At 41.3% G+C, this 16,267-nt stretch overlaps 1 protein-coding gene and 1 long non-coding RNA gene across 2 annotated transcripts in view; both read left to right on the top strand.

Moving 5' to 3' along the window:
• Positions 1-484, top strand: part of gemin5 (gem (nuclear organelle) associated protein 5) — a 39,342-nt gene extending 38,858 nt beyond the window's left edge. Inside the window, exon 28 of the mRNA XM_063203660.1 lies at positions 175-484. Within this exon, the coding sequence (XP_063059730.1) occupies positions 175-333 (159 nt within the window). The 3' untranslated portion in view covers positions 334-484. The remainder of the gene's footprint in view (positions 1-174) is intronic.
• A 3,905-nt stretch (positions 485-4,389) lies between these two features.
• LOC134452227 (uncharacterized) lies at positions 4,390-16,203 on the top strand. The gene is made up of 3 exons (XR_010035402.1): positions 4,390-4,626; positions 8,435-8,516; positions 16,007-16,203. It is a non-coding gene; the product is annotated as an uncharacterized LOC134452227 (long non-coding RNA).
• The last annotated feature ends 64 nt before the right edge of the window (positions 16,204-16,267 follow it).

Genomic DNA, 16,267 nt, shown 5'->3' with positions numbered 1-16,267 from the left:
GTGCCGTTGAGAACTGTCATAAATACACTATGTGAATATATGTTACACATAAATATGTGTAAACAGCGTGTTAATCTGGCGTCTCCTTTGATCTGTGGTTGAAAATGTACCCTTCCTCCACTGACACTGTATTCTGTATTCATGTCTCTAACCTTTCTCCTCTTTCTCCTACAGAAATACCCTTTTCCCAATGTGGTGGAGTGCTGCATTGTACTACTATATCTGAGCAGAAATGCCAAGGCCACCCTGAATTTCCCTTCCCAAGCTGAAGTACTTAATCTTCTGCAGACTTACGGAGCTCCTCTTCAGGCATCTTGGCGGAAGCTTACATAGCCACACACTCACTACACATTACACTGACTCGTTAGGTTTTTCAAAAACTGCCTACTTGCACATGTAACTTTTTTTTGTAATATCTTTTTTTCCATCTGAAAAAAAAAATGTATTCATGGATTTATGAAATAAAGAATTATGTTCACTGCAACTGGTTTGTTTTGTCATTAGAAGGTAAGCAAGACTAGGGAGATGTCTTCACCCATGGACATGTACACTCGCCTCCAAAAGAGTTGTCGCCTACCCATCTGTTTGGAATAACAGCTAATAACCTGACTTTCAATTAATCACTTGGCTTCAGAAGTCACTCATATGAAAGCTACAACCCTCTCGAATACAGTTGAGGACGATATTATTAGCCCCCCTCCTGAAATTAGACATATGTCTTCATTGATCATTGAGAATGATCATTATTAATAAATGTATGTTATTCTGGAAACGAATACACCATGGAGATAGTATCCAATAAGTTCAATTTGGACTTTTCCATTTTCACAATGAGTTTAAACAAAAAAGTGTAAAAATGGCAAGGACAAAATTATTAGCCCCCTTATCATTAATAGTCAATACAGTGCCATTTATGAACAAAAATTGACACCAGGCACTTTGATTAGTTGTTAACTATGTTGGCACATGTCCTACCAGGGATTTTGGCCCATTTCTTTCATTGCAAATAGTTAAGCTGGTCCAAATTGCATGGATGTTGAGGATGGACATTCATTTTCAGCACTCTTCAAATACTATCTAAAGGATTGAGGTCTGAACCACTCCATGACCATGGTTTTAGTATCCTTGAAGAACATTTGAACTATTTTGGATGCAAGTTTTGGCTTATTATCTTATTGAAAGATCCAGCGAAGATCTTAACTCCCTCTATGAGCATATTTTTGCAAGGTCACTTTCCACATTCTATCATAATTTTCAGTTTTTATGGTGCCGTACACCCAAACAAGGTTTCCTGTGGCTGAGGCTGCCACAGAATGATGCATCCACCACCATGTTTAATTGTGGAAACCATCTTATAACGATTCAAGGCCTATCCCTTTCTTCACCTGACAGAAGCAGAATCCATGCAATTGAATATCATCAGATGAAAGCAGAGACGTTCAAAACTCATTTTGACTTTCAAATGTTCACAGGCAAAGCTCAATAACACTCTGATATGCACTGCCTTTAGTAAAGGGGTTCTTCTGTGATGATGGCCCCAAAGCCCAATATGATGACAAGCCCTAACAACTGTCTTTCTTGGGGGGGAAAGAACCTCAAGGTGAGGCCAGGTCAATAACAATCATCTAGGCAGGTGTCCAATGCTTCTTTGGTCTAATGAGGCTAAGCAGTTTCCACAGTTACACATAGTGGAAGGGCATCAAGTTTAGTCTGTTATTCAGCCTCAGACACAGGGAGTCTGGGTCTGAATCTGGATTGCTGGGTCTTTCAACAACATTGTAACCCAAAGCATACATTTAGATTAGTTCAGAGGTTCTTCAAGGACACTAAAACCATGATATTGGAATCACCCGCTCATAGTCCAGTCCTCAATCCCACTTAGAGTCTGTGGCAAATGTCTATGCTCAGCATACATGCAATTTGGACCAGCTAGAACACGTTGCAGTGACGAAATGGGCCAAAATCCCTAGTGGGACATGTGCCAACCTAGGTAACAACTTATCAGAGCCTGTTGTCAGTCTTGGTCCATAAATGGCGCCATATTGACTATTAATGATCAGGGGGCTAATAATTTTGTCCTTGTCATTTTTGCCCTTTTTTGTTTAAACTCATCGTAACAATAGAACAATCCAAATTCAACTCATTGAACATTATCTCCATCAGTGTATTTGTTTCCAGAATAACAGAAACGGTGAATAATGGTCATTCTTACTGAGAAATCAAGAGAAATGTCTAATTTCAGGAGGGGGGCTAATAATATCGTCCTCAACTGTATGTACAAAAATACATTTCATGCACCAAAGAAAGATTGACGCTTTAATGAACACAGACAGGGCAGATTTTGACAAGACAAAAGTTTTGTCGCCTATCGAACATAATGTGAAAATGAGCAGATAAGTCACTTCAAAACACTTCAAATACGCAGATCGGGTGTCATACTTAATCACTGGTTCACTCACACCTCTCCAGAAAATCAACTTTGGCCTTAGGTGTATGTTTAGGGTCATTGTAATCATGGAAAGCAACACAATGAAAATCAATGGAGTGCAATGAGAGATGGTGACATATTTGCTATTCGTAGAGCAATACATTTTTAACTTCATGATGTAATCAATGATAAAAGCCCTCACACACCAGCAGCATGCATGCAGCTCCACATAAGAGCTGTATCCCTCCCATGTTTGACTTTAGGCACCATGTATTTTTTCCTAATTCTTCACCTTTAACACCAAAGAAGTCTCTCCCACTGTCCTGTCTCAAAAAAGCCAGCCAAGAGTATGTCAGGCCTAATTCTGACAAAAATGAAGGCTAATGAGACTCATACTCTGAAATCAAGATCCCAAGATCAACCATTTTAGAACTGATAGCATCAAAACTATATGGTGTTGGAGAAATGGTGCATAAAGTGAAACATGGTACAGATACAGCTCTTATGAGGAGCTGCATGCATGCTGCAGGTGTTTGGGGGCTTTTATCATTGATTAAATCATGAAGTTAAACATGTATTGCTCTACGAATAGCGAATATGTCACCATCTCTCATTGAACTCCATTGATTTTCATTGTGTTGCTTTCCATGATTACAATGACCCTAAACATGCACCTAAGGCCAAAGTCGATTTTCTGGAGAGGTGAGAGTGATTCAGTGATTAAGTATGACACCCAATCTGCGTATTTGAAGTGTTTTGAAGTGACTTATCTGCTCCTTTTCACATTATGTTCCATAGGCGACAAAACTTTTGTCTTGTGAAAATCTGCCCTGTCTGTGTTCAATAAAGGGTCAATCTGTCTTTGGTGCATGAAATTTATTTTTGTGCATACATTTTCATTCGGGAGGGTTGTAGCTTTCATATGAGTGACTTCTGAAGCCAAGTGATTAATTGAAAGTCAGGTTATTAGCTGTTATTCCAAACAGATGGATAGGCGACAACTCTTTTGGAGGCGAGTGTATAAATCACTCTGGGGCATTCATAAACCACTCTGGGGCAGGTTGGATCAATTTCTCAGTGATGATTGCGTTTATTACTCGAAACATGGGATTTTTTGTTGACATTATATGCATCTATCTCATAGGGCAGTGGTTCCCAACCTTTTTCTTAAGGGACCCATGTTTTTACTATTGTAAGCTTTGGTGACCCAACCACGCGAGCGACCGCACGAGACGGAGTCACAAGATGCCCTCCGTTTCCTGCAAAAACTTATTTTAGTTATTTTATTCCTCAATGCGTCTTTGGTCAAATATAGCATAAATGTTTAATGTAGCACTTACAATTTGTTGCGTCTATGCATTTATTAGTTAAATGCTTTTTCTTTTATTCAACATGGGCTATATATATTTAAAACGAAACCCCTTAAAATCAAGAGGACTCCGCGACCCCCTGTGGATCTTTGGCGACCCATAAGGGGGGTCCCGACCCATAGGTTGGGAACCACTGTCATAGGAGATATGACTCTTTCAGTCAATCACCATTTGACAGCTGTAAAGCTTTGTAAGGCAGAGAAAAATATCTGACAATGAAAAGTGATCCAACCAGCCCCGGTCTCCCCCTACATTCCTTCATCAGCTTTTCCCTTAAAGAAATTGATGATTTGATGAATGGTTGCCCTATCCTACTGAAATAAATGTCCAGTTCATTAATTAAAGATCCATACGCTCGCATTTGTCAGTGCCCTAGCTGTACCAGCCTTAAGTCAGTTGACGCCCCTGCACATCCCATATGCACGGATTACAGAATATATGTTGAACTTTTTGTCCACTTTTCTGTGACTTGTTCATGTTCTTAGCCTTCCCCACTCACGTGTAGGCATAGGCCTACGCTTGTTTGAAATATTTGATTACCATGTGAAGTCACGAGAGGGCGTCAAACTAGTGAGTCTCGTTTGATATTTGCGACTGGAAATAGAACGTCGGGCATTGTCTCGGTGGCTGCGAGCAGCGACAAGATTGACAGTTGCGATTCTCTTCTAGTGTGCGGTGCACCCCGACGCCAAAATCGGACACACAATCGCTAGTCGTGTAGTTTGAGCCTGGCTTTAAGTGTCAACCACTACCTCCATGATGTCAACAGCTTGCCGATAGGTTTGCCCTAAATCCGTTCTTGCCTGGCTGAGTCGGACAAGATTACAGGTACGTTTCTGTATGTTGTCGGTGAACTTTAATACATGCTTAAGCACTTAAAAAAATAAAGTAGGCCAAATTCCTAGAAATTTGCGAAATAAAGTGATGGCAGTGTTGGGATACTTGTGTTGAAACGCTCAACATCTGCATGTTCAACGACCAGTTCAACCTACCTAAGTACTAAACACAGGGTTAACTTGGTAAGCAGGGGTTGACAAAAACTGGTTATACCTTGACCGGGGTTAACCCGTATTACGACGCTGATTTAGATGTTGATTTGTCTACCCTTGTCGGAGTATGCGCATTCTCGCAGGGCAACCGCGGCAAAGATCAATCCTTTCTGCAGAGCTTTCAACTGGAATGCTTAGGGATGAGAAGAGACGCGTGCGCGATGATAACTAGGACATTTGTTTAAATTTCACTTGGTCGAACATGCGCTGCCTTCATCCAACGCATCCCAAGTTAGTTTAATAGCCTTAGCCCCGGGGTGTCAAACGTATGGCCTGCGGGCCGCATCCGGCCCGGATGTAAAAAAAAAAAAAAAAAAAAATATATATATATATATATATATATAAAAATATATATATATATATATATATATATATATATTTTTATTTTTTTTTTTTTTACATATATATATATTATATATATATATTATTTTTTTTTTTTTTTTTATTTTTTTTTCAATGAAATAACCGAAATGCACAATTAGCCTACAGACACTGCCAATAGTTGTGTTGTGAACACTGCCGTCTGGTAGGCCTATTGATAGTTAAAAAATAAACTAAATCGAGACCTGCATGACATTAACCCAATGGTCCCTCTGTTATACTGTATATATGTAGTAAAGTGCACATCACACTTCTATTATAAATGGTGAATTTGTACTGTAACAGGCATTTGATAAAGCTCATATAATATAGAGATAAAATGTTAACACTTATTCGTATTGTATTGTTTGTAATTAAATAATAAATATAATTGGATTTGTATTGGTTCCTATTAAGCTGAAACTGGAAACGGGATGTTAGAATGCGTGAAAATGCAGGAAACTACATCTAAGAAATACAAAACTTTCGGGGGGGAAACCCCCAGACCCCCTGCCAAAATGAACTGTCCCATATTTAATTCATTGACGATTGGCGATGAATGAATTAGAGGTGTGAACGAGCCGGTTCTTTTGAACGGATCCCTGAAGTGAACGATGGGAACCGGATCACAGCTGGGGAAGCCACTCGACCGTTATTTCGTTCATTTTTCATTCATTTTAAGCACGTGACCTCGACCAGAGTAATTCAATTTGGGAAAAAACACAATTGTTTGCCTCAAAGAGAGGCAAAAACGGTCTTTAGAAGCAGGAGAATAATCAGTTGTTCTTTGGACAACATTACCTTGAGGAGGAGTCAAAATATTACATTCTTAACACTGAATAAATCATTTAAAAAAGAGCCAAAAGAGCCAGTTTTTTGAACGGCTCTTTGAAAGGAACGAGCCACTAAGATCCGGATCCCGAAAAAGAGCCATAAATCCCATCTCTAGAATGAATGAAGTCAAGGAAATTCTGCATAGGATTATCAGTAATGCATTGCTTTCTACATATTCAACACACTTAAAACGTGATGGTACTGAACACTAATCCTCTGCTTTACGTTTTTTTTTGCGATTACTAATGCGGCCCGCTTGAGGTTCACATGGGTTGTATGCGGCCCCCGGACCAAAATGAGTTTGACGCCCCTTAGCCTATCTTAACTTGTTTCATTACATGCGTAAAATAACAAACTGAAACAAAATTATTTTAAATAAGCCTACTGCAATCATGTATTTGCATCCGCGAAATCGGTTTGCGCTGATGAATATTAAACTTATGCGTAATTTTACTCTTAATTATTATTAATAATAACTATCAATAGGCCTACCAGACGGCAGTGTTCACAACACAACTATTGGCAGTGTGTAGTAGACGCATGAAGTGACAGGGGATTACCAACGACCTCTGCAATTGCACATTTTTGTGAATTAATCTGTGCGCGTTAATTTCACTGAAGGTTTGTCAGAAGATGAATTTTGAAATGTGTCGTGCGCCTTTACGCGGCGCAATGATCCTCACGCGCTTGACCAATCTATTTCGAGCCTTCAACCAAAGAGTAGTTCAACCCTAACTTAACCAAGCACATACACTGCCAATGGCAGGTTTGAGATGTAGAGTAAATTCCCATGGCAGCATACCTCGCGTCAAACATATCCACCTTTCGTAGTATGGGTTAACCAGGAACATATACTGCACGTGACCAGACTTTTTGGTGGGCAGGTGCTGAAGATGGGGATGTTGGGGGCATGTGGAACATCCGGCTTCCTTATTTGGCTATGGAGGCTACTGTATTGTGGGACATTATTGTCACATGAGTTTGATCATGAAGCATTTGTAGATTATCATGTCACATGGACAACAGTATAGTGACAAAAAATGACTTTCAAAATAGTCATTGCATGTCCAGTAGGGCAAAGGGGCAGGTGCTTCAGCACCACCTCGTCCCTATCTGTGCATGCCTATGCCTTGATAAGCCAGAAAACCAGCTTCGTAGTAGGTACAGGGGACCATTCCATCATTGGCGCTGAATTCAGCGGCGCTTACGTGCCAAAGCAGAGTTTCAACTAATGCAAGAGGAAGCTGTCTGAAGTCTCTGAAAGGGGTGTTTGGGTGTTAACCCGGACTGTACCCAACGAATATAAAACCACAGCTGTCCAAATCACGGTTGAATTGAATGTGCACCTCAACTCCCCTATTTCCACCAGAACGGTCCATCGAGAGCTCCACAGGATCAATATTCACGGCCAGTCACTCCTAACATCGCTTTCAGACAGGTTCCTCTTGCAGCCACAGTTAATCCTATTGGATGTGGTTCATTCATCTTGGTGTTATGACATTACCTTGGATACCGTGGCTCTTGATACATCTCAAAGACTTGCTGTCTCTGTCAAAGATGCAACAGTTACACGCACACCAAGAATTTCCCCTTTTTGAACTTTGTCACCCATAATATTGTGTGCATTGCAAAATTTTGAGCAAAACTGTGCTCTTACCCTGCTAATCGAATCTTCACACTTCACCTTACTGGTGCAATTTGCAATTAATGAAGATTGACCCACAAGCTGGTCCAAAAATTATTTTTCCATATGCTGTATGAGGAAGGGTTTTTCACATCAGATAATCTTCTGCAGAACCACAGGTCATTTGAGTCTTCGAGTTTTTTTTTTAAGAACTGTTAACTTCAACCACCATGGAAGGACAGGAACGTGCATGTCATGCGATTTCCTAAGAATGTGCCTTTGAGGTCATGTGCGTGTGGTTGTGTTGTTAACCACTTTCTGATCCAGTAGCTAGCCCTAAAATAAACACCCTGCCTCGTCAAAAACACGTGCACAAAACAAACACACACACACACACACACACACACACACACACACACACACACACACACACACACACACATACATACACACACACACACACACACACACACACACACACACACACTTCTAGATGATAGGGTGAGACACATAGGTCAGTTGTCCCAGGCCCAGAGAGGGGGGGGACTCAGAATTGGGACCCTATATTGTATGTAGGGCCCTTTCAGATGATTTTGGCCCGGGCCAATTCAAAGCTATCAGCCCCCCCCAATACGTACATTCACACACATAAAGCAACCCTATCTTTATGCATGCGCATGCACGCACACTCTGGTACGCCCATCTCGCCACAACATGCATACAGTACTCCATCAAATTAACAAGCTAACCATTGTCTTTTCTGTGGCAGGTGTGTGCTATGGCAAAGCTTTGGAGGCCGATGTGGTTATTGCTGTTGCTGGCTTCACTCGTCCTGGATTCACTTGGTGAAGGTAAGACTTTGTTCTTCTGCATTGCTTGGTTGTAAACAAGCGGCTGTTTGAGTTATTCCCTTTCTATCAGCTCAAACCAGTCTGGCCTCTCTCCTCTGACCTCTGGCATCAATAAGGCATTTTTGCCCACAGAACTGCTGCTCACTGGATATTTTCCTCTTTTTCGGACTATTCTCTGTTGACCAGGGGTGAAAGTACTGTAGTTTTTATGACACTGTTTTAGATAACATTTCACTTTTCAACAATATAATCAGTTTCTGAGATAGGCAAACCACCCCCCTAGCACCACTTAATATGCCACGGTCAAAGTAGCTTAAATCAGAGATGTGGATTTGTGACTTAAACTTGGACTTGAGTTAGACTTGAGTCACAAATTGATGACTTGAGACTTGACATGGAAATATTAGGAATGACTCTTGACTTGACTCTCGACATTAAAGCACTACAACCAAGGTTTTCAAAATGACTAAGCATTAATGTATTAATTTAGACTAATATGTATTATATTACATAATAATAGTATATACATGGCTGACGGTATGTGAAATTGACATATATTATACATAATATATTATAATTATGTCAATCTCACATACCGTCAGCCATGTTTCTGCGGCACCCCTGAGGGGGGCATGCAGCATCCAGGTTGCACCCCGGTTGAGAAACACTGGCCTACTGTCTATAACAGCAAATGAATTGGGCTTGCCTCTGTACAGAGGATTGACTCTCCATGCGTAGTGTGTACTGTATCTGTGCTGGGTACAAATCATCAACACATACAGTAGGTAGGTAGTTACTAGACATGCTTTCTGAAGACAGGCGCCACATGGGTCTGCATGCACATCTGTTCTCTGGTGCCAAAAGCACGTGCACCAATATTGTAGCAGCAACACCACAAAGTGATATTATCTGTCGAAACAGACAGGTACCCAGCAAGGAAAATAGGCCAATACCCTATATGGAGAAAACAAGGCAGACATTTCATGCAGTAACAAGGCCACTATGGGATCTTCTATGCGTCTTTTCCACTGCCGTTTTTCTGGTAGGCCTATAGCTCGACACAGCACAACTCTTCCACCACTCGGCCACCACTCGGCTTTACAATTGAGCAGTGTCGTGCCTATTCGAAAAGCAAAAAATGGCGGCCAACTTGCGCTTTGTCGAGCTGTAGGCCTACCAGAAAAACAGCAGTGGAAAAGAGGCATTAGTTTACTACGGTAGAAGGGTACAGAAAAAAGCAGCAACAATACTGTACAGCATTTTAATTAAAGTACAAATCGTGGTTAATATTTCATGTAATGCATAATTGTACATATTTTTACTCAGGTGGTACCAAATGAGATATGCCGCCAAATTGGTATTGGTCCAACTCCTCAAAGTGTGCACTTATACCAAAGATGTTCAATATGATAGCCAAGATGAAGCATACTGTACCACATGTCACCAATGCAACAAAATAGGACCGGCCAGTCACCTAAATGACCTAAATAGGCATGGCTGCTCAGACACATGTAGCTTTATAGAATAGAACCTTACATCTATTGATTCTGGAAGACACTGCTTACGAACTCTCTCCTTCTTATCAATCTTCTCTGCTCATATCATTAATTTAACATGCTAAGATTATACAGTGGGACAAATGGGTACTTGATCCCTTTTCTTCATTTGCCTACTATTCAAGACGTGATCAGTCTATAATGTTATTGGTCGGGATATTCCAACAAGGAGATAGACAGAATATCGAAAAGGCACCCCCTTCTGTCCACATAGCTGCACTGCACCACTTTGCCTTTGCAGGGTAGGTAAGCAAGCGAGTGTAATTGGGCATCTATTCTATGTAGATGTGGAGACTGATGAAGATACTGATAAGGATGGCTGTGGTTACACTGGTGGCAGGGTTGCCTCGTGTTTGCAAGCTCTTAAGTCACTTCCAAAAGCCAAAACACCTAGCTACACTCTCACTTTTTGCATCGTGCATGCATCATTCACCAAAGTAGAATTGAATGACTTTCACCGTATCCATTTGTGTGTGCTTATGTTCCTTACGTACAGTGAGTCCAATAAGTATTTGATCCCTTGCTGATTTTGTTGGTTTGCCTACTAACAAAGACATGACCAGTGGCGTGTCGTCGCAGATGCCAAGGGATGCCAGGCATCCGCTAATTTTCCCAAAAACAGCTTTAATATCCGTTAATCATTAAAACATTCTGTATATCGACGAGTCTCCTATTTTAATATTCCCTTCCACTCTCGTCACTCTCTGTGAGTATTTTCCAGCTGGGGAAATAGCGCCCCACCCCCTCCCATTGGGTAACCATCTGGTGAAACAAAGTACTACACGTCTCTCGATGCTAAAACAAAAACTGGTGCCAAGTCGAGTTGGCAGCCATAAATTTCTGGAGTTTTGAAAAAAACGAATGCTTGACCAATCATATTGCTCAAAATTGGTCACGAGTAAATCATATTGCCTGTCTATGATTTGCCAAGGAGGGAAACGGATGATACTTCAGGATCGGCAGCCACTTTACCTGGCTGCCAGTAGAACTAGAAACTACATTGAACAGACTAGCGATTACGGGCAAAATATAGTGACAGTTAAAGCGCGCATACACAGCCGATGGCTCCCAATGTCAAGGCAGGCAATGCATAAAATGGATTTAACATAACGACAGGATCTTCACATGGACACATATACGTTCAGGATAACTTCTACAACGGTAGGCAAACTTGCTTTATTGTTTCAGAAACGTAGATTATAAGCAGGCCACCTAACGTTTTGTGAAGCTAGCTTTGTTTTTAGCTTTGTTGCTCGCTGCTTGTTAGCTCTTGCTATTATGGCAATAAGCTATGGTGATTGGCTTAATGTGCCACCAGGTCCTAAACATACGCATCATGCCACTTCTCTGTGCGCTGTTGTGCTGTTTTAGCCGCGTGCATCAGGGTTATTTTTCAATGAGTTTTGTTTTAGCATGTTTGCGCTGGAAATCGCCATACATCTGGCAACCATAGTAGACAGGTCATCAGCTGGGAAAATTAGGCCTTTCGTCCTACCGCACTTTTCTCTGTGGATTACTGACCAGAAGCCCTATTGGAAGAAATTAAAACATGGGGCCACGTCAATTTTTGCTCAGAATTCAATATGGCCGCCATTTTCCAAAATGACTTGTTTTCATGCATTATTACATTGTACTATAAGGTGATATTCATGAACAATTAACTACTTTCAGCACTATTCTGTCCTATTTCCTTACATACATGTTTACAAATGTTGACTAAACTAAAACAAATGAAAATAAAGTTGGCCACCTTGCAATATCCAAAGGAAAGTGCTGAAAATAATGATTGAAATGCACATACAGAGTCTATGGCTGGGAAAATTAGGCCTATTGTCCTGTCAGGGTTTTCACAGTGGATTACAGACCAGAAGGCCTATTGAAAAAGATTAAAACTTGGGGCCATCTATGTCCTCCAAAATTCAAAATGTTCTCTGATTTTCAGAATGGCAGACTTAAGCACATTTTTCTCTATACTGTAAGGCCATAATTATCAATAAAGATTACCTATTTTTCAGTTACGTAAATTGTCCTATCTCCTTACAGACGTGAGTAGGTTGTTATGAATATATATATCTTGCCACTTTGAAATATCCAAAGGAATGTTGTCAAATGATTGAATTTCACAAACACAGTGGACTGCTGAAAAAAGGCATATTGTCCTGCCAAACTGTGTGTGTGTGTGTGTGTGTGTGTGCGTGCGTGCTTTTGTGTGTGTGTGCGTGCGTTTGTGTGTGTGTGCGTGCGTTTGTGTGTGTGTGTGTGTGTGTGTGTGTGTGTGCCTGAGTGCACTTTTCTCAAGTGTGTGTGGCCAGTGTGCTTCTTTACATACACTGACATAGACACAGTAGACCGGGTGTGTGTGTGTGTTGGGGGGGCAAATGATGTGGTGGAGCAGGGGGATAAATGGGAGGGTGAGTGGGGGTAGGGTGGGGGGGAATGAGTCGGGGTTGAATTAGGGGGTGGGGGGCAGAATAGTGTATGGGGGGGATGAGTGAGGTGGTGGGGGGGATGAGTGTGGGGGGTTCAGGGGGCAAAATAGTGTGTGAGTGTGTGGTGGGGGGGGGGGGGGGTAAGTTGAGTCGGGAGGGGGGGGGGGGGGGGTTGACCTGCCAAACTTTTCACATTGGATGGGGGTGGGCGAGTATTTTTTGGGGGGTGATGGGAGAATGAGTCAGGGGGGTGAGCATGGGGGGCAGAATAGTGGGGTGTGATTGAGGGGTGGGGGGGCAGAGTAGCATGGGGGGGATGAGTGAAGGGGTTGGGGGGCAGAATAGTGTGTGGAGGGAGATGAGTGAGGGGGTGGGGGAGGCAGAATAGTGTGTGGGGGAAAGACACTGTAGAGCAGGGGAAAGATGTGCGGGGGATATGCGCGGGCACACACGCACGCACACTCTCCCTTGCTTTTTAAAAAAAAAATGTAGTCCTGAAAAACTTTTGATCAGTAATCTAATGTGAAAAGTTTGGCAGGTCAATAGCCTTTTTTCAGCAGTCAACTGTGTATGTGTAATTCAATCATTTTCTGACAACAATCCTTAGGATATTTCAAAGGGGCAAGATCTATATTTACATCACTATATTGCCAACTTTTGTACTCACGTCTGTAGATAGGAGATAGGACAGAATTTCACTGAAAATAGGTTGTCTTTATTGCTAATTACGGTGTGACAGTATTGAGAAAAATATATGAAAGTCTGCCATTCTGAAAAACAGAGAACATTTTGAATTTTGGAGCACATTTGAGATGGCAACCAGCTGGTGAATCTTTTTCAATAGGCCTTCTGTTCTGTAATCCACTGTGAAAACCCTGACAGGCCTAATTTTCCCAGCCATAGACTCTGTATGTGCATTTCAATCATTATTTTCAGCACTTTCCTTTGGATATTGCAAGGTGGCCAACTTTATTTTCATTTGTTTTAATTTAGTCAACATTTGTAAACATGTATGTAAGGAAATAGGACAGAATAGTGCTGAAAGTAGTTAATTGTTCATGAATATCACCTTATAGTACAATGTAATAATGCATGAAAACAAGTCATTTTGGAAAATGGCGGCCATATTGAATTCTGAGCAAAAATTGACGTGGCCCCATGTTTTAATTTCTTCCAATAGGGCTTCTGGTCAGTAATCCACAGAGAAAAGTGCGGTAGGACGAAAGGCCTAATTTTCCCAGCTGACGACCTGTCTATAGAGGGGTCGTAGGCTACATACAACATTTGACATTCGATACAAGACGTGCACGACTCAGAGCAGCCGGTTGAACCTAGTAATCAGTAGAATAGCTATTAAGTGGTCAGTCAGTGCATGTCCGGTGTCTGTCTGTGTTATTGCATTCTGTTCTGTGGGGCATTTGAACTGGCACTTAAGGATGAGACTGAATTGTGTTTAGGGGGCTTGTGGAGCATCTGGTGTCGTGCGTGAAGTGCAAATTCTTGCGGTGTTGCTTGTCACTACTCCAACTGACATAGTATTTTTCTTGTTATTTATTTCTTAACTAAAGTAGTCACACGCATGATCAAGAGCTGTAGCTGCGCTCGTGGTGTGCTGTTCAAAACAGACTAGAGACCTCTCCTTCCCTTGCTTCGCAGCAGTTCTGGCAAATGCCTTCCTGGTTCGCAAACATGCAACACATCTCATAAATTATACCTTATTGATTTTATTCTCATGGCCAAACTTCCTGCCTTGCTTGTTGTCCCAGCCAGCCGCTGCTACTGATTAATAATAATAATGTAATATTATATTATATTATATTATATCATATTATATTATATTATATTATATTATATTATATTATATTAGGCAATCATTTATTTTTTTGTTCTCCCTGGCTTCCTCGGAAAAATAACGCACGCCACGCTACTGGACATGATCAGTCAATAAATGTTATGATAATATGTATTCTAATATCGAGAGACAGAATATCAAAAAGAAAATCCAGAAATTAACTTAAGAGAATATATATTCATTTATTTCCATTTCATCAAGCAAAATAAGCATTTGATCCCCTGCCAACTGATTACAGTTCCGGGCCCACAGACCAGATGGCCACTTCCGATCAACTTATCATCTGAATGAAAGACACCTATACATACTAACATGCATAAAAGACACATTTAATCAGCAGAATCAGTCCATAGTATGAGTGAATCAGTCTCAATCCAACCTCACCATCATGGGAAAGACCAAAGAGCGGTCAAATTATATCAGGGACAAGATTTTAGACATGAACCAAGATTAAATGGGCTGCAAAGCCACAAGAAAGAGACTGGGTATTAATGACCCAGCTGTTGATGCATTTCTTCCAAAATGTGAGGAATACGAAATGCCTATCCATCAGCCTGTCTGGGGTTCTATACAAGATTTGACCTTTTGTAGGGATTTGATAACCATGAGAACAGAAAGAAAGCACCCTAGACCTGTACGGGATGAACTAGGCAATGATATCAAAGCTACTGTGACCAAAATCACTGAGAAAACTACTGGTAGAACTTAATGCCACAGAGGTTTAAAATCCTGTAGTGCACACATGGTACCTCTACTTCAGAAGGAACCTGTGCAGTCCCACCTGAGGTTTGCCAACGGATATCAGACTGGTTTAGGATATGATAAGGAGGTGCTGTAGTCAGATGAAACCAAAATCAAGCTGTTTGGCATTAACACAATTCAATGTGTTTTGAGAAAGAGTACTGCTGTCTATGATCCCAAGAACACGTCACATCGTCAACGAATGGATGGAGGGAGACATGTAGTATGCAATCCTGAGTGCAAACGTCCTTCCCTCCACCACTACACTGAAGGATGGGCCATTTTTGGATCTCCCAACATGACAATAATGCACAACATACAGTCAAAGCAATGAAGGAGTGGCTCAATAAGAAGCATATTAAAGTCGTGAAGTGGCCTAGACAGTCTCCAAATATTAACCCTATAGTAATTCTATGGAGAGAACTGAACCTCCCATTTGCCAAGCTACAGCCACAAACTATTAATGTTTTGGAGACACATGGGCAAAAATATTTTGTACTATATGCACAAACATTGTCATCAACTAAAAGAAACATCTGTCCTCAGTGCCATACAACGAGGGCTTTGCCACAAAGCACTTTATCTTCTTTAGCTAGAGGGGTCAAATACTTATTAGCCTAAATTAAATACAAATAAATTAAAATATATTATTTTAAGTTATTTTCTGGAATTTCTTTTTGATATTCTGTCTCTCAATGTTTGAATACATATTATCATAAATTTATAGACTGATCATGTCTTTATTAGTGGGCAAACGGGCAAAATCAGCAAGGGATCAAATACATATTGGACTCACTGTATGTGCTTATGACCTACCCCCCACCACCGGCCCTCTCACCATTGTTTCTCCTTTTTTCTGTCTCTGCCATTTTGTTTGCCTCTGTCTCCTTCCCCTATACCCTACATGTTCAGTGTATGTCAGTAAGAACTACAAAATCACTACTGGTAATGCCATGGTCCTGCCGTGTAGGGGGGCAAAGGAACGGGAGCGGCGTGGCTCAGTGAGGGTGGATGGCTTACCCCTGAATGCCTTGCCCGATATCCAGCTCCAGAATGACTCTATATGGTTCCTGCCTGCTCACGGCAACCACTCTGGGGTGTATAATTGCAGGTGTGCTCAACACTCACACACACACACACACACACATGCAAATGCACATACACGCACGCACG

Source organism: Engraulis encrasicolus, chromosome 7, assembly GCF_034702125.1.
Source record: "Engraulis encrasicolus isolate BLACKSEA-1 chromosome 7, IST_EnEncr_1.0, whole genome shotgun sequence".
In the NCBI taxonomy this organism is placed as follows: domain Eukaryota; kingdom Metazoa; phylum Chordata; class Actinopteri; order Clupeiformes; family Engraulidae; genus Engraulis; species Engraulis encrasicolus.
The sequence above is the reverse complement of the archived record's forward strand: the minus strand, read 5'-3'. Positions and strand labels throughout refer to the sequence as shown.